Source organism: Camellia sinensis, chromosome 3 (genome assembly GCF_055761805.1).
Source record: "Camellia sinensis isolate YWXY chromosome 3, ASM5576180v1, whole genome shotgun sequence".
In the NCBI taxonomy this organism is placed as follows: Eukaryota; Viridiplantae; Streptophyta; class Magnoliopsida; order Ericales; family Theaceae; genus Camellia; species Camellia sinensis.
This window is the reverse complement of record NC_138963.1, coordinates 174429334-174452781: the sequence shown is the minus strand read 5'-3', so window position 1 is coordinate 174452781 and position 23448 is coordinate 174429334. Positions and strand designations below refer to the sequence as shown.

At 42.3% G+C, this 23448-nt stretch overlaps 1 protein-coding gene across 1 annotated transcript; it reads right to left on the bottom strand.

Annotated features, from left to right (window-relative positions):
• Positions 1-1139: 1139 nt before the first annotated feature.
• LOC114265327 (uncharacterized) lies at positions 1140-2831 on the bottom strand. The gene is made up of 3 exons (XM_082918608.1): positions 2669-2831; positions 1833-2533; positions 1140-1709 (listed from the first exon to the last, which is right to left on the bottom strand). The coding sequence occupies exons 1-3, from the start codon at positions 2829-2831 to the stop codon at positions 1140-1142; spliced, it is 1434 nt and encodes a 477-aa protein (XP_082774734.1).
• Between the last annotated feature and the right edge of the window lie 20617 nt (positions 2832-23448).

Below are 23448 nucleotides of genomic sequence, written 5' to 3'. Positions count from 1 at the left end.
CGCCTCATGTTCAACTCTTTCTGGGTAAAGAAATATTTCAAACTTTAGTGATCGGTATATACTTCACATGCAGCTCCATACAAGTAGTGACGCCAAATTTTTAATGCAAAAATCACTACAACTAATTCTAGATCGTGAGTCGGGTAACTCTTTTCATGTGGTCTTAAGTGACAAGAAGCATAGGCAATCACCCTTCTGTTTTGCATCAATATGCATCCTAAGCCTTTATAAGAGGCATCACTATAAATGGTAAAGCCATCTGTCCTAGAAGGTAAAGTGAGGATTGGTGCTGTCACAAGTCTCGTCTCCAACTCTTAAAAAGCTATCTCTCGTGGTTCTGTCCACTCGAATGATACTTCCTTTTGGGTCAATTGAGTGAGTGACAAGGCAATCTTTGAGAAGTCCTTCACAAATTTGCGATAGCATCCAGCCAGGCCCAAGAAACTGCGAACTTCTGTCACATTCGTTGGTCTCGGCCAAAATACAACAGCCTCTATCTTTTGTGGATCAATAGAGATACCCTCTTTTGTTACGACGTGTCCTAAAAATGTCACACTATCTAGCCAAAATTTACATTTTGACAACTTAGCATATAATTTCTTCTCCTTCAACGTTTGAAGAATAAGTCTCAAGTGGTGTTCGTGTTCTTCCTTGCTCTTAGAATAGATTAGAATGTCATCGATAAAGACCACAATGAACTCATCAAGGAATGGCTTAAAAACTCTGTTGATTAGATCCACAAAAGTAGCTGGTGCGTTTGTAACCCCAAAAGGCATAACGAGGAATTCATAATGACCGTATCTTGTTCGGAAGGCAGTCTTCTCCACATCTTCAGCTTTAACTTTTAACTGGTGATACCCAGACCGCAGGTCAATTTTAGAAAGCACCTGTGCCCCTTGAAGTTGGTCAAACAAATCATCAATGCATGGCAACGGGTACTTATTCTTGATTTTCACCTTGTTCAACTCCCGATAGTCAATACAGAGCCTTAAGGTTCCGTCCTTCTTCTTAACAAATAACACCGGAGCACCCCACAAAGTTGTACTAGGCCTGATAAATTTCTTAGTTAACAATTCTTGTAACTGAGTTTTCAACTCTTTTAATTCAGTAGTTGACATCCGATATGGGGTCTTAGAAATCTATTGGGTACCTGGGACTATCTCAATAGTGAACTCGATTTCTCTATCAATCAAATTCCCGAGCAAATCATCTAGAAACACATCTGGGAATTCTTCTACTACAGGAATACTGCTTACATCTGGTTTAGCAGTAGTTGACACTGTTAGTACCGAACATAGAAATCCCTTGCACTCCTTATTAATCAGTCTATTCGCTTTCATAGAGGAAATCAAATATGGGGGAGATATAACACTATTCCCATTAAATGTAAATTCAGGCCTTTCGGATAAATGAAACACAACTTGTTTGGTTAAGCAATCAATTGTAGCACAATACTTTGATAACCAATCCATCCCCAAGATTACATAAAAATATGCAATATCTAATGGTAACAAATCCACATACAATTTCATGCCTCCAATAATGATTTCACACGCAGGATACATAGATGTACATATCATAGTTTCCCCTGCCAGAGAGGTGACAACTAAGGCATAGTTCATTGATTCCAAAGGCCTAAGTAATTTTGGAGCAAAAGCATAGGACACAAAAGAATATGTAGACCTTGAATCAATTAACACATGTGCATTCTGAGAATAGATAGGAAGAATACCTGACACAACCGTCTTTGTAGTCTACACATCACTCGGCACCAACGCAAAAACCCGTCCTTATTTTAGAGTTTCCTTAATTGTAGCTGCTTTCGAAGTTACCCGTGGTGTTGACACAGACGCAGTTGAACTAGCCTTAAGCTGGCTTGTACTCTGGGACACTAAAGGACAATCCTTGATCATATGGCCTATTTTCTCACACCGGAAGCATGCACCTGAAATTCTACGACAAACTCCCTTATGTCTTTTTCCACATTCCGGGCAAATGGGTATATCATTCCCTTGGCTTGAACTAGGAAATGATCCCGTATTCTGTCTTTTGTTTGATGGGATGTTGAAGTTGTTCCAACCCTTCTTGAAATTAGATCCTGGCCTTTTACCCTTCCATTCAACCACTGGTGCCTTTGCTTGTCTTAGTACGACAACATTTGCCTCAGCTATGATGGATCTATCCAAAACATCAACGTATTTTTCTAACTTGAGTACATTAACTCGATCAAGGACCTCAACATCCAAACCACCTTTGAACTTCGTGGCTTTCTTATATTCGGTGTCTACCATATGTGGCGCATAGCGCACAAGCTCTGTGAATTTAGCTTCATACTCCGCTACTATCATAGTACCCTGCTTCAACTGCTCAAATTCTATCACCTTGCGGTCTCTCACACACTGTGAAAAATATTTTTCAAAAAAAACTTCTTTAAACTGTGCCCAAACCATGGCAGTCTGCTGATTCCGATCAAGCATCCACCATCTTCTTGCTTCCTCTTGCAGAGTGAAGGTTGCTAGCAAAACCTTTTGTTCTTCAGTACATGGGAATACTTCAAATAACTTTTCAATCTCCAAAATCCAAGCTTCAGCCTTTAGCGGTTCAAGGCCTCCCAGAAAGGTAGGCGGTTTCAGCTTATTGAACTTCTGTGTCAAGGTAATAATGTCACCGTTGTTAGGTGGCTCCACTAGAATTGGTGGCAGAGGCGGAAGTGGAAAGGGCTGTCTCTGTTGTTGTCTTAGTGCTTCTGTCAAAAACTCCACCATTCGCTCCAACCGATCCATTCTTGCATCAAAAGTTTCAGATGTCTCTACAGTTCTTGTTTCTTCCATTGGACTATATATAAATAGAATAATAATATACACAGGACATATAAGGTTTACACATGCATTGTTACCACATAGGCACATCAGATAAACCACACACACTCACACATGCAGCTAATCTGCCCTGATTTCTTTTCTAGGACATCCTATAGCTCATTTAGACACGTGTGTGCGGTACAACTCGTGTTCTGATACCACTCTTTCATGACCCAAACCCGCCTCTAGAGGTTTAGTATCATGACTGGCTAGTAATCTGTGATTACCAAAGGCCTAACTGAACAAATCAAAAGAATGGGGCTAGCGGAAGCTAATACATAAGAAAGAAAAACGTCCAACGAGCTGTGACCTTCCATTAGACAAAAGACATAGCTATATATATATACATGTACATCCAGGTATTACAAGTCTCTCGTAATTACAACATAACCAAAAGAGGTAAGTCATTCCCATCAATAATAAATGTAATGCTAGTGACAATCAACCATGATACACGTGCGAGTGTCAAAAGAGTAACCACTGGGTCAGTCAGTGCTTCAACAGATGGGAACCTATACAAGAGGCATAAAATGTAGCTTGACCAAAATGGAGTTGAGATCGTCGCCACTACGTCCTCTCCTAAACTAGATTACCTACATATACGTATAAAACATGAGTCAAAGCCCAGTGAATAACAGCTGAGTAAAGGGGGTTCTGAATGATGATTTAAATGTAAAATAAAATACATGCTGAATAGGTTCGTATTACGTATGAGAAGCATAATATAACACATGGTATATTCAAAAGCAGTAAATACAGGTGGCCTAGAAGACCGAACAGACGATCATGAAGATCGAACAGGCGGTCAAGAAGATTGAACAGGCGATCATGAAGACTGAACAGGCGATCATGAAGACCGAAGATCAGATATGATGAACAGGAGTTCCATGGAGTGGAATTGTCAGAGAATTCCGTAATCACGTGCACAGATGCTAAGGGTGCCACAATATATAGTGTAAACAGAAATAGAACCATCATTCAATTGTAGAAAAACATAGCAGAGCAAGGCATAATTATAAAGGTGGAAATAAGCACTTGAATTCAAACATAGCTTTATAACAGTGTTACTCACAGTCAGTTCTGTGTTGCAGATGACCGGAACGAGGCATTTGACCTACACAGACAGATATAAGCGTTGTTTACTTAATTCACCAACATCCAACTAGTTAGTTCCATGACTTAGGATTTGATTGGTTCAAATGTAGTTTACTCTTGTCAAATGCTCATGCAATGCAAAAGGGACATCAATTACGGGTGTGAAACATGCTAACGGGGGCCCGAGAGTGGAGTAAATGACACAGAAAAGTGAAATCGAGGCTGCCAAACAGCCATACGTGCGGAGCTCCTTGGCCGCAAGTGCAGAACCCTTTTCGCATGTGCGCCAGTGCTCTCCCGCACGTGCACCAGTGCTCTCCCGCAAGTGCAGGCTCCCTAGCCACATGTGTGGTTCTGGGTGTTCCAGAACTGAGTTTTTGCCCTGTTTTTGGAACTTCAAACCACCAAAAATAAAACCCAAATTCAATCAAATTAAAGAACGAAAATTAACAAACATGGTGTATTAACAATGACCAAATTCAAACCAAGAATAGGACTTTAAATTCAAACTCAAATTTTACAATCCCATGCACAACTTCAAAGTTAAGAGGAAAACGAAACTCATACACATGAGAAGTCTATATTTCAACAAAACTATGGAAACCAGTCTTAAAATCATGCAAGACTAAGTCATTAAACTTGAGTAATGTTATTCATGCAAGGATTTAGAATAATTCCTCCTGGTAGGGTTTATAACACAACTTATACTACCCAATTCCTCACTCACTCCTTAGATTCCATGAATTCAAGATGAAAATTAGTCTGATGTAAGAAATTAGGAAGAATTTTACCTTAATGTGTTAATTAATGAAGTTCTCTCAAATTCTTTCTTTCTTTCTCTTGATCACTCAAGCTTAAACGCTAGAACACTCTCTTACTTTCTCTCTCAAATTATATCCCTCTCTCTCTCTCTCTTCTAATTGAAGTCACATATACATATATCTAGATATTTAATTTTCCTATCTTATTTATCTATCTTGGAGTAATTAACTTAGAGCCTCATAACTTGACTTACCTAGTTAATTTATTAAAACACTACTTCATCTAATTGAGGTGAATAAACTCTAACCACCTCGTCCAGTAATTAATTTATAACCCTACGATTTAATGAATCACACAGGTCTTTTCATAAGTAAACATATCTGTTAACAAACATAATGCACATAAATAAGCATATAAGGAACAAATAAATGCATAATTCAGATTAATCATAAAATTAACGGCGAAGTAAAAGGCGGGTGTTACAGAGGTGGTCAGGAAGATTTCACTGCTTCAAGTGTGGTCAGTTGGGCCACAAGTCTCTAACTTGCCTGCAGAGAAGAGGATGGTAACGGTCTGCATTGTCTTCAACTCGTTCTCAAGGCCAGAGCTAGGGGAGAGGGCAACCGCTCACTTGTTATCAGTGTGGGTAGGTGGGGTACATGAAAATGTTTGCCCTCTATTGGGTGACACACCTGGTGTGTCGGGTTCGAGGCAGACACAAAGCTACCAATCTGCATAATCAGCACAGGCCTTGAGGACCAATCAGGGAGCCTTTTTAGCTCAATTAGTGCATCAGGCTTATGCTCCGAGGGGTGAGCAGGTTGAGCAGAGACCCACAAGGCGTGTGCATGCTGTTACCGCACCGGACTTAGTGCCAGCGCCTTCTGTAGTGAGAGGTACTTTCTTGTTATGCAATTTCATTGCTAATGTGTTGATTAATACATGTACATCCCATTCTTTTATCTCGTCTGCATTTGCATCGGTTTTGGGGTTAGAGTTGGCTCGGTTAGTTTCTTCTCTCAGTGTAAAGTCACCTATTGGGAGTGAGATTGTTTTGGAGCAGGGGTGTCGAGGTTGTGACATAGAGGTTGCCGGTCACCGACTTCTTTTTGAATTTGTGTTGATTGACATGTCTAGTTTTGATGCTATTTTGTGTATGGACTGGTTGTCATCTGTGAGATCATGAAATATCCTCTCACATGGATGTTGTGGAGATCCAACGAAGAGAAGAACTTCACCTCTGTAGATCTACAATGATAAACATAGTCGGTGCCACCCAACCGGGGTTGCCAGCTGGGGACTCTCCGATGATGAAGTCAGTCCTTGAATCAAGGAAGAAATAGTATATACATTTGAAGGGGTGTGTGTTTTGTAGAGAGAGAGAAGATATACCTTCCACTTGGGATGACCCCTCTTTTATATAGATGGGGGTGTAATATTTGTTTGGGTTGGACCCATTGTAGGCTTTATTTGGGTTAGGCCCAATAAGCTAGTACCTATATTTTTCTAGTTCCCATAATTGCTCCAAAACTTTCATTATCTTCCGTAGAAGGAATGAGAGTTTTTATTGCCGAATTAAGCTGTTCAAATAGATGTTAGGTCCTTTGACAAAGAATACATTTGATAAATGAATAACATAAATGAATGAATGGCTGGTTAAATGCATATATGTATGAATGTATGTACCAATATATGTATATAGAGGAGAGAAGTGAGCTAAAGCTCAGTGAGTAATACTATCTCTATAACGATGGGTCACGGTATTATAACCCCTGGGTAAGGGTGTAGGCCGCGGTATTATAACCCCAGGCAAGGGTGTAGTATATTGTCGAGTGCAAAGATTGCTTCCAAATATGGACTTTCGTGCCGAGCTAGAAATATTCTATATGCCGAGCATGAAAATGATTTCCTGAACAAAAGAAGGCAGATTAAATAAGGTAGATATATTAGCCAAAAAATAGACCACGGCATTATTACCCCCGGGTGAGGGTTTAGACCTGCGGTATTATAACCCCCGGGTGAGGGTGTAGGCCACGGTATTCTAACCTCCGGGCGTAGGTGTAGGCCGCAATATTCTAACCCCCGGGCATAGGTGTAGGCCTTTGCTGATGGTGCTCCGTGTCGAGTGCGAAGATTACGTTGTACTCGAAGACTTTTATTGATTTTAAGTGGCGACCAAGTGCCAATATGGCAAGGACTTTGAATAATGTATCCTGTACCGAATAAGGTGGACGTGTTAATCACCAATAATATTGCTCCGCTTGTATGGAATTGCCAAGTAGATATTGGGCCAACTATTTAATTGCTGAGTTGCTCGGTTTGCGTTTAGTCCAAGGTAGACTTGCCCCATTGCTTTCGAATGATAGGTGTTAATCGGAAGGAATGTAGATTCCCATTGCCCTATGTTGCAGGGAAGATTCGGCTTTGGTAAAATGACGGCGCGTAAAAATATGCAAACTGCCGACTGCCAAGTGTGTAATGTATTGCCCCAAAACGGGCGCTTGCTTCAAGCTATGTGAAAAGAAGCGGGAGTTTGTAACTCAAGTAAATGTCGTTGTAATGTTTGTACCAAGTTGGCCAAGTATGCATGCATATCAAAGGTGCCGAAATGATGATCGGCTGAATAATAATCATAATGTTGAATTAATAATGGTGCCGAATAATATTGCCGAGTAAAATTGATGCACTGCCGAGTAACTAGTGTCAAAACATCGGTGTCCGTTTACACTTGGGTCGGTGATTGTGCCGATCGCTTGGTTGGCGATTTTTTCTTAGCTTAGCAGTGTGTCGGCGATTTTTCTTAGCTTCGCGGTGTGTCGGCATTCCTTCGGAGTTAGACTTGCTAAGAACTTGGTTGGCAATGGTTGCTAATTTAGTGAAGTTGAGCTTCTTGTATAATGGTTGCTAATTTAGTGAAGTTGAGCTTCTTGTATAACGTATATTAAAGCATCGGTTATTCGGAAGGAATAAAATTGTCCTGGGACAAAATTGTCGAGTAGACCGATAACAATTTGAAACGGATTTCGTGCCCCTGTTTGGTGCCGTGGCGAAATCGGAATGAAGCCGAGACAAAGTAGGGTGCTTGGTAAATGCGAAATGAGTCATTGCACTCAATTTTTTAATAAAATCTGTAATTATTTATTTATTTTTTGAGCTGAATTTGCAAATTCTGACTGTATGGATGGACCCGGAATGCATCAGATAGCTGGAAAGGACTATTGGATCACTGTGATCAGACTCCTGATGGCGTAATTATAGCCAAAATGGATCTAACAACTCAAATCAACAGGATGCAATGCAACTGCGAAGCACATGATTGTTTCTTTATATCTAGCTAGATCGTCTTCCCCAAAGAAAGAACTCATTTTCTGGGCAAACTTTGAGCGGCCCGTACGGCTTCGTTTGAGCTTTAATTTTGACGCGGTTTGTTGCGTTGGACTCGTCTCAATGAGTATTTCACGTTGGTATGGGCAAAACTTGAGTTTGACAGCTTTGAAAATTTAAGTTATCGAAAAATGAGAGCCGTATCGTAATTTTCGGCATACTTTGGTTACTTCTGGACTTCTCGGGTTGGTGGGTTTAGACTCTTTGAGCCGATACGAATCCTGTGGTATGTTCAGATGTGGATTTTGGCAAGCCGAGATGCTAGTTCTATGCCGAGATATTAGTGCCGAAAAAGTCACAAAGTTGCTGCATATTGCTGCAGAATGATATTGCAGATGTCAAAGAATGTGCCGAATAAGAAATGTTGTCGTGTAATTTTTGCCGAATAAGTTATAAGCCGAGTTGATCATATGCAAGCAGCGTTCATAACACCGATGAATTCTATTGCCGAATAAGTTGACATATAACGTTTTGAGCCGATTAACGTAGATAGTGGGGCGGGATTGTACAATGCGGTGACGTATGGGCGGCAGAGTAGTCTTGAGGTCGAGCAATGTTGCTGAGTAAGCAATGAGCCGATTAAGTCAGTGAGTTGCCGAATTAATTGTGGATATAAGTTGGTTTGTTGGTTTCCGTATATCCGTAGTTGTGATAGCCGAATGTAAAAGAAATTCAAGTTGAGGTGATTGATCGGTGAAGATGGATGATCATGGCCCAGCTCTAGGAGCTTGCTTATCAAAATTGCACGTTGATCGGACACGATCTGACCAGTGAACTATCATTTAACGTCCCCGATTTGCCAATTGATTGATCCCAAGCTAATACTCGAAATTCACAAAATTGGACCTCAAAAATGGATTTTACACAACAAAAAACTAGAGGGTAGGCGTCCTCGAAATTACTAAACCATCTGATTAACTAGAATGCGGTAAGATGCAACGGAGCACATTGTGCTGAGAAGCGCATGATAAATTCTTATTTCATCACCTTCATGCTGCATGCAGTGAAAGGCAGAGTTTTCCAATTTTGAGCTCGTGACTTTGAGGCCTTGTATCTCCTTCAATTTAAGTCCGATTTTGACGCGGTTTGTGGCGTTAGACTCGTCTGGATGAGGACTTCACATCGGTATAGTCAAAGCTTGAGTTCGACAAGGCTGAAAAATGTCAATTTCTGGACATTTAGTTGATTTTGCAACTATCGCGGCCTACGGTTAGCTCGTGGCTTTACTAGTCGGTGTTTGTGACTCCGTTAGTTGACGTGAACCTAGCGGTAGGCCACCAAATTCTTGCTCACATGAAGAAAAATGTAGACCCACTTGCTAGAGAGAGAAATTGGGTACGTAAACGGTGTCGATGACACTTTGGCTGGCCGAAGCACTTGGTTCTCAGCATTGTAGTTCAGGAGGTCAGACATGGTTTGAGAGATGAATTAATAAACGGGCGAAGGTCGTGATTGAATGGCCGCTTAGTGTGGAATGATTGCCGAGCAGCTTTGTAGCCTTGCCGAGTAGGTGTAGTTGTAATAGCTGGATCTTGAGTTTGTAATAGCCGGATCTTGGTTGGCAACTTCTCTTAGCTTCACGATGTGCCGAATCACTTGGTCAGCATCTCTTTGAATTTGGCTTTGCTGAGAATGTGGTCAGCAAGACTGCTTTATGCATGCAACACCTTTGATCTTTGGTTTTGCCGAGATTTGGGTTGGCATCAACGTAAGCCATTAGAGAAAAAGTGAACCCTACTTGTGTAGATGTGCATATATATGAAGAATCACCTTCAAGATATGTTTTGTGAAACAAAGAATAAATACATAAATAAATAGATAGATGCATATATTAATTTAGCCGAGCAACTGTATTGACTTGCCAAAAAGATGTTCGTACCAATAAAGGTGTGAAACTCATTTTTAGAGAGAGAAAACAGCTACTAACTTCATCTTGTTTTGACAACCTTTCTAAGCAATATTAATATTCAACAATGCTTTGATCAAATCTGTGAGCATAAATAGATACATACATAGATGTGTATATATATATATGTATTCCTGAACTTTAGCAAAAAACATAATAAGAATGAAAGAAGCCAAAAACCCAGTTATGGGCCATATTACTTGGGATTGATTTTGCTTTTGTAGAAAGTGCACTGACCTCAAAGTAACTAGTATATGTTTACTTACAGCAGTATATTTGTTGTGTTCTTTGTTGATCTCATTCAGTCGTTTCCCACAGACGACGCCAATTGTGAGACCATGAAATATCTTCTCACATGGATGTTGTGGAGATTCAACGAAGATAAGAGCTTCACCCCTGTAGATCTGCAATGATGAACATAGTCGGTGCCACCCAACCGGAGTTGCCGGCCGGGGACTCTCCGATGATGAAGTCAGTCCTTGAATCAAGGAAGGAATAGTATATACATTTGAAGGGGTGTGTGTTTTGTAGAAAGAGATGAGACATACCTTCTACTTGGAATGGCCCCTCCTTTATATAGATGGGGGGTGTAATATTTGTTTGGGTTGGACCCATTGTAGGCTTTATTTGGGTTAGGCCTAATAAGCTAGTACCTATATTTTTCTGGCTCCCACATCATCATATTGGGCTATCATAGATTGCTACCGTTAAAGGGTTACTGTATGTACCTTGAGCGGTGATTGCTTTTATTTCTTGGGGGATCGAGTTGATAAAGTCTTATCATCGGTGTATGATCCGTGTAGGCGGAGTGAACTTAGTTGTCTTCTTGCCAACTTCTTAGGCAATGAATGTGATGAAGTCCGAGTCGAGTTGTCAAGGGTAGTTTGTGAATACTTGGACGTTTTTCCTAAGGATCTTACCAGTTTACCACCTCAGCGTGAGATTGAGTTCTCAATTGATTTATTGCTTGGTATGGCACCGATTTCTATGGCACCATATATATTTGCACCAATCAAGTTAAGCGAGTTGAAGATTCAACTCCAAGAGCTGCTAGATAAGGATTTTATCCACCCTAGTACTTCACCTTGGGGAGCACTGGCTCTCTTTGCCAAAAAGAAAGATGGTGCATTGCGACTTTGTATCAATTACCGGAAGTTGAACTGGGTAATTGTTAAGAATAAGTACCCAATACCTCGTATAAACAACATGTTTGATCAATTGAAGGGGTCTTGTTGCTTTTCTAAGATAGACCTGAGATCGAGTTATCACCAGTTGAGACTAAGGGAGGAGGATATCCCGAAGACGGCATTCCGTACGCGGTATGACCATTATGAGTTCCTAGTGATACCTTTTAGACTAACCAATGCACCAGCCGTGTTTATGGATTTGATGAACCGGATCTTCCGTGAGTACCGTTTTGTGGTCGTCTTTGTTAATGACATCTTGATTTATTCACCCTCTAAGGAGGAGCACGAAGAACACTTGCGGGTAGTACTTGAGTTACTTAGAGCCTACAAATTTTATGCCAAGTTTGGGAAATGCGAATTCTGGTTGAGAGAAATAAAGTTCTTAGGCCATGTAGTATCTGGGGAAGGGGTGACTGTAGATTCATCCAAGATAGAGGCAGTACAAGATTCGGAACAACCTAAGAATGTTTTTGAGATTCGTAGTTTCTTGGGATTGGTTGGGTATTATCGTCGGTTTGTAAAAGATTTCTCTAGATTAGCTTCACCGTTAACTAGACTGACAAGGAAAGGCATTAAGTTCGTGTGGAATGAGACTTGTGAGAAGTCTTTTCAAGAGCTTAAGGTTAGGCTCACTACCTCTCCAGTGTTAATTATTCCGTAGAGGGGTTTGGGCTATTCAGTGTATTGTGATGCTTCAAGGGAAGGTTTGGGTTGTGTATTGATGCAAGAAGAGAATGTAGTAACTCATGGCTTGCGGCAGTTGAAAACACATGAGATGAACTACCCTACTCATGACCTGGAGTTAATGGCGGTGATCTTTGCTTTAAGATTTGGAGGCATTATTTGTATGGGGAGAAATTTGAGGTATTTTCTGATCACAAGAGTTTGAAATATTTGTTTACACAGAAGGACTTGAATCTGAGGCAAATGAGGTGGATGGAGTTTATAGAAGATTATGACTTTAAGTGGTATTATCATCCGAGGAAGGCTAGTGCTGTGTCCGATGCTCTAAGTAGGAAATCCATTGGTAGTATGGCTAGTATTGCCATTCGAAAATGCGAGATATTGGGTGCTATTGGTGAGTTTGACTTGCATCTTGGCGAGTCTGTGGAGTCTCCAGCCTTGTTTTCGGTAGTTGCACAACCTACACTTGTGAACCGAGTGATAGAAGCACAGAAGAATGATCTTGAGGTAGAAAACCTCCGGGAAAAGATCTCTAGTGGAAAGGTAGAGAAAGGCTTGAATGTGTATCCCGACTCGAGTGTTAGATACCGTGACTGTCTTTTTATGTAGAGTCTTGTCGAAAGGAAGTACTCCGAGAGTTTCACTATTTACGCATTGCAATGCATTCGGAAGTCACAAAGATGTATCACGACTTTAGTCGCCAGCTTTGGTAGAGGGGAATGAAGAAGGATGTGGCCATGTTTGTATTGAGGTGCCTTACTTGTCAACAAGTGAAGGCCGAATATCACAGGCCAGTGGGTTTGTTGCAACCCTTGCCTATAGCTGAGTGAAAGTGGGAGCATGTCACGATAGATTTTGTTGTAGGCTTTCTGAGGACTCAACGGGGTAATGATGCAGTTTGGGTAGTAGTTGACTGGTTGGCCAAGTCGGCACACTTTATACCTATACGTGTGAGTGATTCGGTAGATTATCTCGATGACCTTTATATTAGGGACATAGTGAACTTGCACGGGGTCCTTGTAACGATTGTTTCGAAAAGAGATCTACGTTTTACGGTTCGGTTGTGTCAGAGCCTACAGAGTGCCTTAGGCACGAGATTGACTTTTAGCACTGCATACCATCCTCAAACTGATGGGCAATCCGAGTGTACTATTCAAATCCTTGAGGATATGCTTTGGGGTTGTGTTCTTGACTTTAAGGGGTCGTGGGAGAGGCACTCGTCCTTAGTGAAGTTTGCCTATAACAATAACTTCCAGTCGAGTATTGGCATGGCACCATTTGTGACCTTGTATGGTCGACCATGTAGATCCCCTGTGTGTTGGGCCGAGGTAGGAGATGCACCAATGTTGGGTCCAGAGTTAGTCCAAGAAATGACAGAGAAAGTTATACTTATCCATAAGAGGTTGGTTACGACCCAGAGTTGCCATAAAAGTTATGCCGACCGTAAGAGGAGACCTTTGTCTTTTGAGGTCGGAGATCATGTCTTCTTGAAGATATCATCTAGGCGGGGTTTGATGAGATTTAAAAATAGTGAGAAGTTATCCCCTAGATTTATTGGGCCTTTTGAGATCCTTGGTGGATTGGAGAGGTAGCCTATCGCTTAGCCTTGCAGCCACAGCTTTCTGGGGTTCATGAATTGTTCCATATTTGTATACTTAGGAAGTATGAACCGAATTTAACGTACGTGTTGGATTGGACTGACTTAGAGGTAGATCAAGATGCCTCGTATGAGAAGAGACCGGTGAGAGTCTTGGATACTCGAGTGACCAAGTGTAGACGTCCCCCGAACGTCCCGGGAAAAATCCCGTTTTGTTCATTGGGCTTACTACAGTTTGGACTCAAATGTCACGGTTCTTAATCTGATCTCGCAAAGTGTAATACGAGATTGATAAATTACCAAAGAGTCCAAATCCGGCAAATTGTTTTGAAAAACTGATTTTAGAAAGAAGTGCCAAACATGGACTACTTTGCCAGATACAGAGTCGCCACCTAAATATTTTATTTTGGGGGAATTTAGGATACCCTGACTCGTGCCTAAGGCCACGTGTCCGTCATCACCAAAGTTGCCTCGGCTCGGGAACTTGGATACGACTGGGGAAGGTCATGCAATGAGCATCCCCGCTTGTCCGATCGAAGATCAGCCACTACTAAACATGATATCTTATTTTTGAAACATATGTGCTCTTATTCTGGTTTATTAGCCTAGAATTGCTATGTGATGCGTACAACATACAAGTATAGACTAGATTGCTTGAGTTGGAACAAAGCATCGCATATCCGTTTGTTTTGAAAATGGATTGAAGTTTGGTACTCGCAAGTAGGCTAAAACACGAGTTTCGACGAATTATTCAAATTCAAGCAACCCAACCTTCACCCACAGGCATTCAGGCAGTTATATTACATAAGCACATAGCCTCATGGTAAGCATGTTGTCATGGAAGTCACTCACACACATGCAAGGATGCTAAAACATAAACGCTTACCGAGTACTCCGAGCCAAAGAAAGAAGCTAATTAGAAATCATGCATGAATCCTAACTATGTTAAGAATGCCTAATGCAACACATGCAAAAAATGCAACTACAATAGGCTCGGCTATTCTAAGATGGCATATGAGATGCAACAATCGATACATGTATTCAACTTGAAATTGAAATACAATGCAGTTAGCATGATGCGCCGAGCCCGATGCATGCAATACAGATGAATGAATGCAAGCATGCGAACATATAGGTGCTAATTGAAACATGCCCTAAAACTAACCATCATAAGCTGGTAAATAAAAGAGAGGAAGACGTGGGGTTGAAAGACATGCATCACACACACGCACACTTATTACAAAGTTCGCCCTCTCGTGGAGGGTCCGATTGAATAGTACAGAATAAACTAGCTAATCTAAGCTAATTAAACTAATTATTACACAACATTAATTAATTAACAAATTAACTAAGTAAGTAAGGAAACTAGCATGCAAATTAAACAAAATGGACTGCCTCAGCTCTGCTCCGAATGATAGGGATGCATGTATGCTCAAGTCGCCTTGTCGGGAAAACCATCGCGATGCCCCGATTTGCCTCTGTTTGCAACTGGTCCTAGAACACTGTACAAAGCTCCAGAAGGCTGCTGACTAGTTTTTGCTGCTGGTTTCCGGTTTCTTGCAACAGAGAGCGAGAAAGGGGCATGGATAAGTATTTTCAACATATGTGTGCATGACCACTCTCCCCATCATTGCACAAGCTCCAGGGAGTGTAGTTCTCGATCCTCGTGCCACCAATCACGCATCTCGATGCATGATGGCCGAGGAGTCGGATTGCACTACTCAATGGGACATGAATGCACATATAAACAACTAAAACCAACAACTCCATCATGGATGGTCAAGAGTGTCGGTGACCGAGAATCGAGGCGCGTTTCGTCACTTGGAGTACGAAACGTCCCTTGTTTCCCGTGTTTGGACTAAACCCTATTCTAAACACAATGCAATATACATGGCATACACGATACGACTAGCGTGCAACCCTAAACGCAATGCAACCTAATCATGCTACCATGCGAGGGATGATATGCAAACATGCAACTAAATACACAATGCTATGAACTAAGAATGGCATACTCAATGCACATGAACTATATGGCATACGCAATGCACATACGAAGATGGACATGCACGAAGACATGAATAAGGCATACACAATGCGACGATCAAGCATGAGACAACATGGATATGGCATACATAATGCAAGATGGACTTAAACTAAAATGAATGGGCCTCAGTCACACTCAAATCAGTGGCCATACATGATGAAAACGAAGCAACAACACACATGCAAACATGTACAAATGCAAGGGACCAAACCTAAGGCACAAAGTGCAACTCCACCAAAGCATGGTAAGCATGAAATATGGCATACAATCACATATTTTCCAGCTCTGAAATGACATGCAAGATGGTCCCGAATCATACAAACACCTCACACAATGCATGCTAGATGGCCCAAATACCGAAACTAGTGAAGTGGATTACACTATAGGCATGCAAAGCAATACTCAAATAGCCAAACCAACCCCAAACAGTCCCTATGTAGGCCAAAACAGTAACAAATATGGACTAAAATGATGGCTCGTAAAGCATGGAAATAAAGCTCATGCAATGGTCCAAAAATGAGGTATTCATGCATAACTCTCAAACACATTTAAAGAGTGGAAAACATGGGAATATGGCATACATATAAGCTCTAAAATATGATTCACGATGATGCCAAAACATGGAAGCACCTCAAAATACGCATGTAATAGGCTTCAAAACTCAAAGTTAGGCAAGGGTATTGAACTACAACCATGCATAGAAAACATCATTCGATTATGAGGCCCAAAAATAGAGCTAAGGCAGTCCAAAACATGGACAAAATCAGTTTAAGGCATGGGCAAAAAGTGCTAGAATCAAAGGCCAAAATAGCATGCAATGTAAGCTAGTAAAGAGGATTTGCACTACAAGCATGTGAGGCAATCAAGAGGCCACTAAACCAGCAAAAGTAAGAGGTACGACATGCCAAATAAAGCCTAAAAATCCACTGAAACATGGTTAATACATGCAAGAATGAGATGCTCCTTTGATGCTATGAAGAGGGTTATTCTACGCATGCAAGATGGACATCCAATATGGCAAAACAAGCTCTGGATAGAGCCTATGCAGGTCCTAAAACTCATCAAAAATGACCTGAAACATGGCTTGGAAGCATGCAAATAAGGGCTCCTTTGTAAGGCCAAAATTGCTAGAAAACAAAACAATGAGAGAGAGGGTCACCCCTCTCTAATTTTGGCACTCAAAATAACATGCTAGCCACTGAAAATCCACTGCATTTCAGTGGCTAAAAGGCCAAAGAAAGGCCAACACAAATTCCCTAAGGCATGGCTCAAAACAAGGTAAAATGAAGCATGCAAGGGGGTAGATGACCCCCAACAGAAAAATAATCTTAAACAAACATGTTAAGGGCCTCAAAATAAGACTTTTTTTAGTTTACACGAAAGCTCAAATATGCTTTCAAGTATAGCTAAAAGATGAAGCAAAATAAAGCCTTAAAATGAAGAAAGTGTGTTACCCTTGTAGCACAAAAGGACCAGTAACCTCTGGACCACAAAGACAACCTCTCAACCTCTGAAAATGGCCTCCAAGATACTTAGAGTGATGGTGGAGGGGTTAGGTTGCGAGATGGTATGCAAAGGTGCAAGAACCATGCACTTTTTGAGCTTAAATGTAGAGATACAAAGGGAGAGATATATATTTGCCTTAACCAAAATCTGAACCCCAGCCAAGGAAGAGGAGGGCCTCTCTTATAGAGATACAAAGACAAAGCTTCTCAAAGAAGCTACAAACCAAGTCTCAAGATCCTCCATACACGTGTATGGAGGATGCAGTCTGTGCATTCTAGTTGGCACAACTGGCACACACTCACAGAGACAAGACTGAGGGAGGCAGGCTGACCAGTTCAAGTGGTCGGTCGACCACTTGCCCTGGTCGGCTGACTAGGGTCAAAAGGTTCAAATGGTCGGTAGCCTCCCAGGGTGGTCTCCACATGAAATGCAAGCAAGTGATATGGTGGGAGACCAGTAAATGTGGCCCAAAAACCAAGGAAACCAGCTTCCTGTCAAGAAAATCGGTCGGCGAAAAGAAAGGTGGTCTCCAAGGATAAAATGTGGTCTACCACCATTGTACCACCTTCCAAACAATGAAAATAAGGTCCATGCCAAAAATGAACCAAGACGGATGCGAAACGAGGGTTCGGGGGCCAAAACGCGCAGCCGGGTGCCCCGAAAACTGACTGTTAAGCATCGAAAGTGGCATGCGACCACGAAGGTGGTCTCCTGAGCCACAGTGTCCCTCTAGAGAGAGGAAACAGGGTGTGTGCCAAAAACCAGAGCAAACGGAGAAAGTTAAGCGGTGCCGAACCGAGGTGCACGGCCGACGGCTCCGAAAACCGGAAACTAGTCTCTAAACGGGAACAGTGGTCTACGACCACGAAAAGTAGCCTACGGCCACTGAGAGATGGTCTACGTGATCTCTCCCTCCCTTCGGGAAGAGAAAATAGAACCTGGTTTGCAAACCGAGACAAAGCACAAAAGAGTCCCGAAGTCCGGAGGCAAGGCTCTCAGCCGAGACTCCGTAACCTCAAAACGAGCACAACATGCGCAATCACCGAGCGCTCAATCGATGACGTCTGAGTCTTAAGGTCGGTAAAAAATGGGGTGTCTACAGTTGTCCCTCTTTGACAGAACTTGAAAGTCATAAGTGACGGGAGTGAATGTCAAAGCCTAGAGACGACCCGTTTTTGACAAGGCCGAAGACTTAGACAAACAGGTGAGATAAACAAGAGATGGGCCCGCAGGCAGGGGCAAAATGCAAAACGACATGCACAAAGCCGAACGTAACTCATGATCATGCAAAGCAGCAAATTGTAATGAAGCAAATATTCACAATAAATGCAACAATTTTAAGCAAGAATGCAAAGCAAAACTACATTTCATGCAATAAGGATGTAAGAGAATTACAATTCTCGCTACATCTCACACGGAGAAGATACAATACCTGTCCGGTTTGTCTGGTCACACCAGCTTCAAATGAACCGTACATACAATATTGTGCCTGCAAAACAGAGAAACCTAAGAGGCACAACATAGTTAGCAACATATGTTCAACGCTATATCGAACGCAGACAAACATGGTGCCGATGAAAAAGTACATCGCAATGCAAGAAGAAACGTGCGCAACAACGCAAGTTAAGCATGGAGGTATGATGATACCAGTGAAACGTGCACAACAATGAAAGCGATGCGCATAATAATGCCAGTGACGTGCATAACAATGAAGGATAAGCGCAACTTGAAAAGCATGTTTGAAAAAAAACATTGAGCAAAGAAAAGCAAGCCTCGACGAGGGCAACTCAAACGCGACCTCCGGTTTACCTCTCGGAGGGGTCGCAACGTACTAAAAAAGGATACACCTGGCTCTTGGCGAGTAACAATGAGCCATGCGTTGAGGATTGGATTTGAAGTTCCCGCGGAGGGATTTCGCGTTGAAAAGTGCACTTTCCTTGTACTTTCTTGATAGCCGGGGACTCCGATCACCACCAAAATTTGTAGGGAGAACAAAGAGTCATTGGAGACCACCCAGAAGGGCCACCGACCACCTAGGGAGGCCACCAACCAGGTTTTGTGCAAGGGGGTGGTCAGCCTACCAGGAAAGGTGGTCGGCCGACCACCTGTCCAAATCTGGGACAGTTTTGTCTTTTTACACTTGTTTATTTAAATCCACATGTCCCAATCACTATTTCTCACACCCTCAAGGCCGAAATCAGTTCTCTTTCCTTCCTAGACCATTTTCTCTCTCAGATCTGCGCTTTATATGCGTTTTCCAACGCCCTACACAAAGTTGTTTTGCGAAATCTTCCAGTTTTCTTCACTTTGGACCGATTAAAATTTGATTTCAGAGCTTCTTTCTTCATTTTCACCACTTTAGGTAAGTTTGTCTCGACATTTGGTACATTTTCTCGAGAGTTGACTTTTGTTTGACTTTTTCATTTCCCGAGAGTTGACTTTTGTTGACTTTTTCCAATTTTGGCTCATTTTGCTCCTTTTTGCTCCTTTTTGCAGATTTCTTCAAATGGGGGGGTCATTTTCCTCATGGTGGAGGTCCTCCAGGTGCCGAGGGTGAGCCGGACATCATGTCCTTGCCCCCGAGAGTTCGGCCATTTGATCCTGAGAGGTATCATCCTCGGGAGCACGTCCTTCCTCAGGCCACTTTCTACCATTTCACTGACTTTGACGACCGAGCGCCTGCGGATCTGTTGCTGCGGGAGCCAGAGACTCATCTCTCTCATCAGACACGAAAGGTATGTACTTCAGTTACATTCTCTGCAATGTATTCTACATTTCATGCACATTTCATACTTTCGTTATGTATGCTTATCTACTCGTTCTGAACACATTTGCACACCATATTTCTGCTTATTTTAGCACATATCTCACAGCACAGAATTCCATTGAGTGGGCACATAGCTTGTTCTGAACACTTAGTCTATAACATAGCATTCTGTTTGCATTTTGAACACACAGCTTAATCACTCAAATTTCTGAACACGCAGCTCATACTTTTTATCGTGAACACGCAGCCCACAGTTTTTGAAAGTTGAACACGCAGCCCAAACTCTTGATGGTGAACACATAGCCCACATTTTTCTGAAATCTGAACACGTAGCCCAAACTCTTGATTATGAACACATAGCCCATAGTTTTTGAAAGTTGAACACGCAACCCAAACTCTTGAGGTGAACACAAAGCCCACAGTTTTTGAAAGTTGAACACGCAACCTAAACTCTTGAGGTGAACACACAGCCCACAGTTTTTGAAATCTGAACACGCAGCTCAAACTCTTGAGGTGAACACACAGCCCACAGTTTTTGAAAGTTGAACACTTAGCCCAAACTCTTGAGGTGAACACGCAGTCCACAGTTTTTGAAATCTGAACACGCAGCCCAAACTCTTGAGGTGAACACACAACCCACAGTTTTTGAAATCTGAACACGCAGCTCAAACTCTTGAGGTGAACACACAGCCCACAGTTTTTGAAAGTTGAACACTTAGCCTAAACTCTTGAGGTGAACACGCAGCCCACAGTTTTTAAAATCTGAACACGCAGCCTAAACTCTTGAGGTGAACACACAGCCCGCAGTTTTTGAAATCTGAACACGCAGCTCAAACTCTTGAGGTGAACACACAGCCCACAGTTTTTGAAATCTGAACACGCAGCCCAAACTCTTGATGGTAAACACGCAGCCCACTTATTTCCTTTGCACGCAACGCATATTGAACACATAGTTCTTATATTTCACTTTTGAGCTCACAGCTCATTCATTTCATTTGCACGTAACTTATACATTTCATTCTGAAACTGAATACATCTGTTCATTTTGAATACAGGTACCCTCTCATTCTATGCGAGGTTATGGCTCGATTATTGCTAGGGAGTGGTATGCAGAGCTCCTAGAGACCGTTCGTCACATGGTGGACGGGGCAAGATTTGGGCTCTTCTGCGCGGGGCTATCTCGCTACCCTGCGAGCAGGACCTTGATGGGGGGCACTCGTGGAGAGATGATGGGACACCACCTACTCTTTCCACTTCTCAGCTACCGGGGATATGACGATGACCCTGTTCGAATTTGCGATGCTAACTGGCCTTGATGTGGCCGGCCGACCGGTCCCCTACAATGAGGATATGGGCGAGTGAGAGGCTTCCTGGATCTATCTGTTGGGAGCTTGCCCACCGATTGACCGATCTTCGGGTAGAGTCAGGTACACTTGGTTCCCTATGCAGTATAAGGGGATGTAGACACCCCATTTTTGACCGACCTTAAGACTCAGACATCATCGATTGAGCACTCGGTGATTGCGCATGTTGTGCTCATTCTGAGGTTTCGGAGTTTTGGCTGAGAGCCTTACCCCCGGACCTTGGAACCCTTTTGTGCTTTACCTCAGTTTGCGAACCAGGTTTTGTTTTCTCTTCCCGAAGGGAGGGAGAGGTCTCATAGACCATCTCTCAGTGGCCATAGGCTACTTTTCATGGTCGTAGGCCACTGTTCCCGTTTGGAGACCAGTTTCTGATTTTCGGAGCTATCGGCCGTGCGCCTCGGTTCGGGACCGCTTAACTTTCTCCGTTTGCTCCGATTTTTGGTACACACATTGTTTCCTCTGTCTAGAGGGACACTGTGGCCCAGGAGGCCACCTTTGTGGTTGTACGCCACTTTCGGTGCCTAGCAGCTTGTTTTCTGGGCACCCGACTGCGCATTTTGACCCCCGAACCTTCGTTTTGCATTCGTCTTGGTTCATTTTTGGCATGGACCCTATTTTCATTATTTGGGAGGTAGTACAAGGGTGGGAGACCACCTTTTCTCCTTGGAGATCACTTTTCTCCCCGCTTGTCGATTTTCTGGTTTTCTTGTCGAGAAACTGATTTTCTTGATTTTTGGGCCACATTTACTGGTCTCCCACCCCACCGCTAGCTTACATTCACCTGGGAGACCACCAATATGGATTGCCGACCACCTTTTCAAGCTTGACCCTTTTGAACTTGGTCGGCCGACCAGGGGAAGTGGTCGGCCGACCACCTGAACTGGTCGGCCAGCTTTCTCCTTTTTTGTCTCACTGAGTGCTATCCAGCTGTGCCAGCTGGGAGGCATTTGCTCCATCTTTCATACACATGTATGAAGGATTGACCCTCTTGTTTTGGCTTCTTAAAGAAGTTGGACCCTTTGCTCTAAGCTTCTTAGAGAAGCTTGACCTTTTCTTAGCTTCTTGAGGAAGCTTGACCCCTTTGGTCTAGCTTCCTCAAGAAGCTTGACCCTTTTGGTTTAGCTTCCTTAAGAAGCTTGGCTCATTTGCTCCAAGCTTCTAAGAGAAGCCTTGGACCTCTTCTTCTATAAGAGAGACCCTCCTCTCCACTTGCAAGGGTTAAGAAATTTTGGCTAAGGCATATACATACACCTCTCTCTATCTCTCTACATCCAAGCTCCAAAGCTCCATTGTTCTTGCACCTTTGTACTACACCTCCTATCCTAACACCTCCACCATCACTCTAAGCATCTTGGAGCTGGTTTTTAGAGGTTGAAGGCTTACTATTTTGGTCCAGAAGCTGCTGGCTCTTTTGACTACAAGGGTAACTCTCATTTTTCCCCTTTTTAGCATTGTTTTGCTTCATATCTTAGCCTAGTTTGCAAGCATATTTGGGCTTTGTCATAAACTAAAAAAATTCTTTTTTTAAGCTTCTTAACATGTTTGTTTAAGACCTCTTTTCTGTTGGGGGTCGTCTACCCCTTTGCATGCTTCATTTCTCTTTGTTTTGAGCCTTGCATTAGGGCCTTTGTGTTGAGATTTGTTGGTCCTTTTAACCACTGAAATCCAGTGGATTTTTAGTGGTTATTATGTGTTTTTGAGCATCAAAATCAGAGAGGGGTGACCCTCTTACCCCTTGTCTTGTTTTCTAGCATTATTGGCCTTACAAAGGAGCCCATATTTGCACACTTCTTGAGCATATTTCAGGCCATTATTTGTGAGTTTTATGACCTACATGAACTCTTTCCAGAGTTTTTTTTGCCATGTTAGGTGTCTATCTTGCATGTGTAGAGTAATCCTCTTCATGGCCTTTCAAAGGAGCCTTCATTTACATGCTTTCTAGCCTCATTTCAGTGAGTTTTAGGGCCCTCATAACCTCTATCCAGAGGTGGTTTTTCCATTTTGTATGTCCATTATACATGTATAGAATAACCCTCTTGTTGGCCTTTCAAAGGGACATATCATTCTTGCATGCATTGACTGAGTTTCAGTGGGTTTTATGTCATATTTTGGCATGCCTTGTTTTTGTTTTTGGCTGGTTTAGTAGTCCTTCACATGCTTCATATAGTTGTAGTGTAAGTCATGGTTCACTAGCTTGTTTTGCATGATGTTTTGGCCGCCTTTCCTAGCATATTTTGGCCATGCCTTAAACTGATTATGTGCATGTTTTGGACTGTCTTAGCTCTATT

Bases quoted from the DNA above. Each gene is read 5' to 3' on its own strand.
- LOC114265327 (XM_082918608.1), bottom strand. From the start codon at position 2,831: ATGGAAGAAACAAGAACTGTAGAGACATCTGAAACTTTTGATGCAAGA. The intron at 2,534-2,668 runs GTGACATTATTA...CATGTACTGAAG, and splicing joins AGTGGAGCCACCTAACAACG to AACAAAAGGTTTTGCTAGCA. The intron at 1,710-1,832 runs GTAACTTCGAAA...ATCTATTCTCAG, and splicing joins CGTCTGTGTCAACACCACGG to AATGCACATGTGTTAATTGA.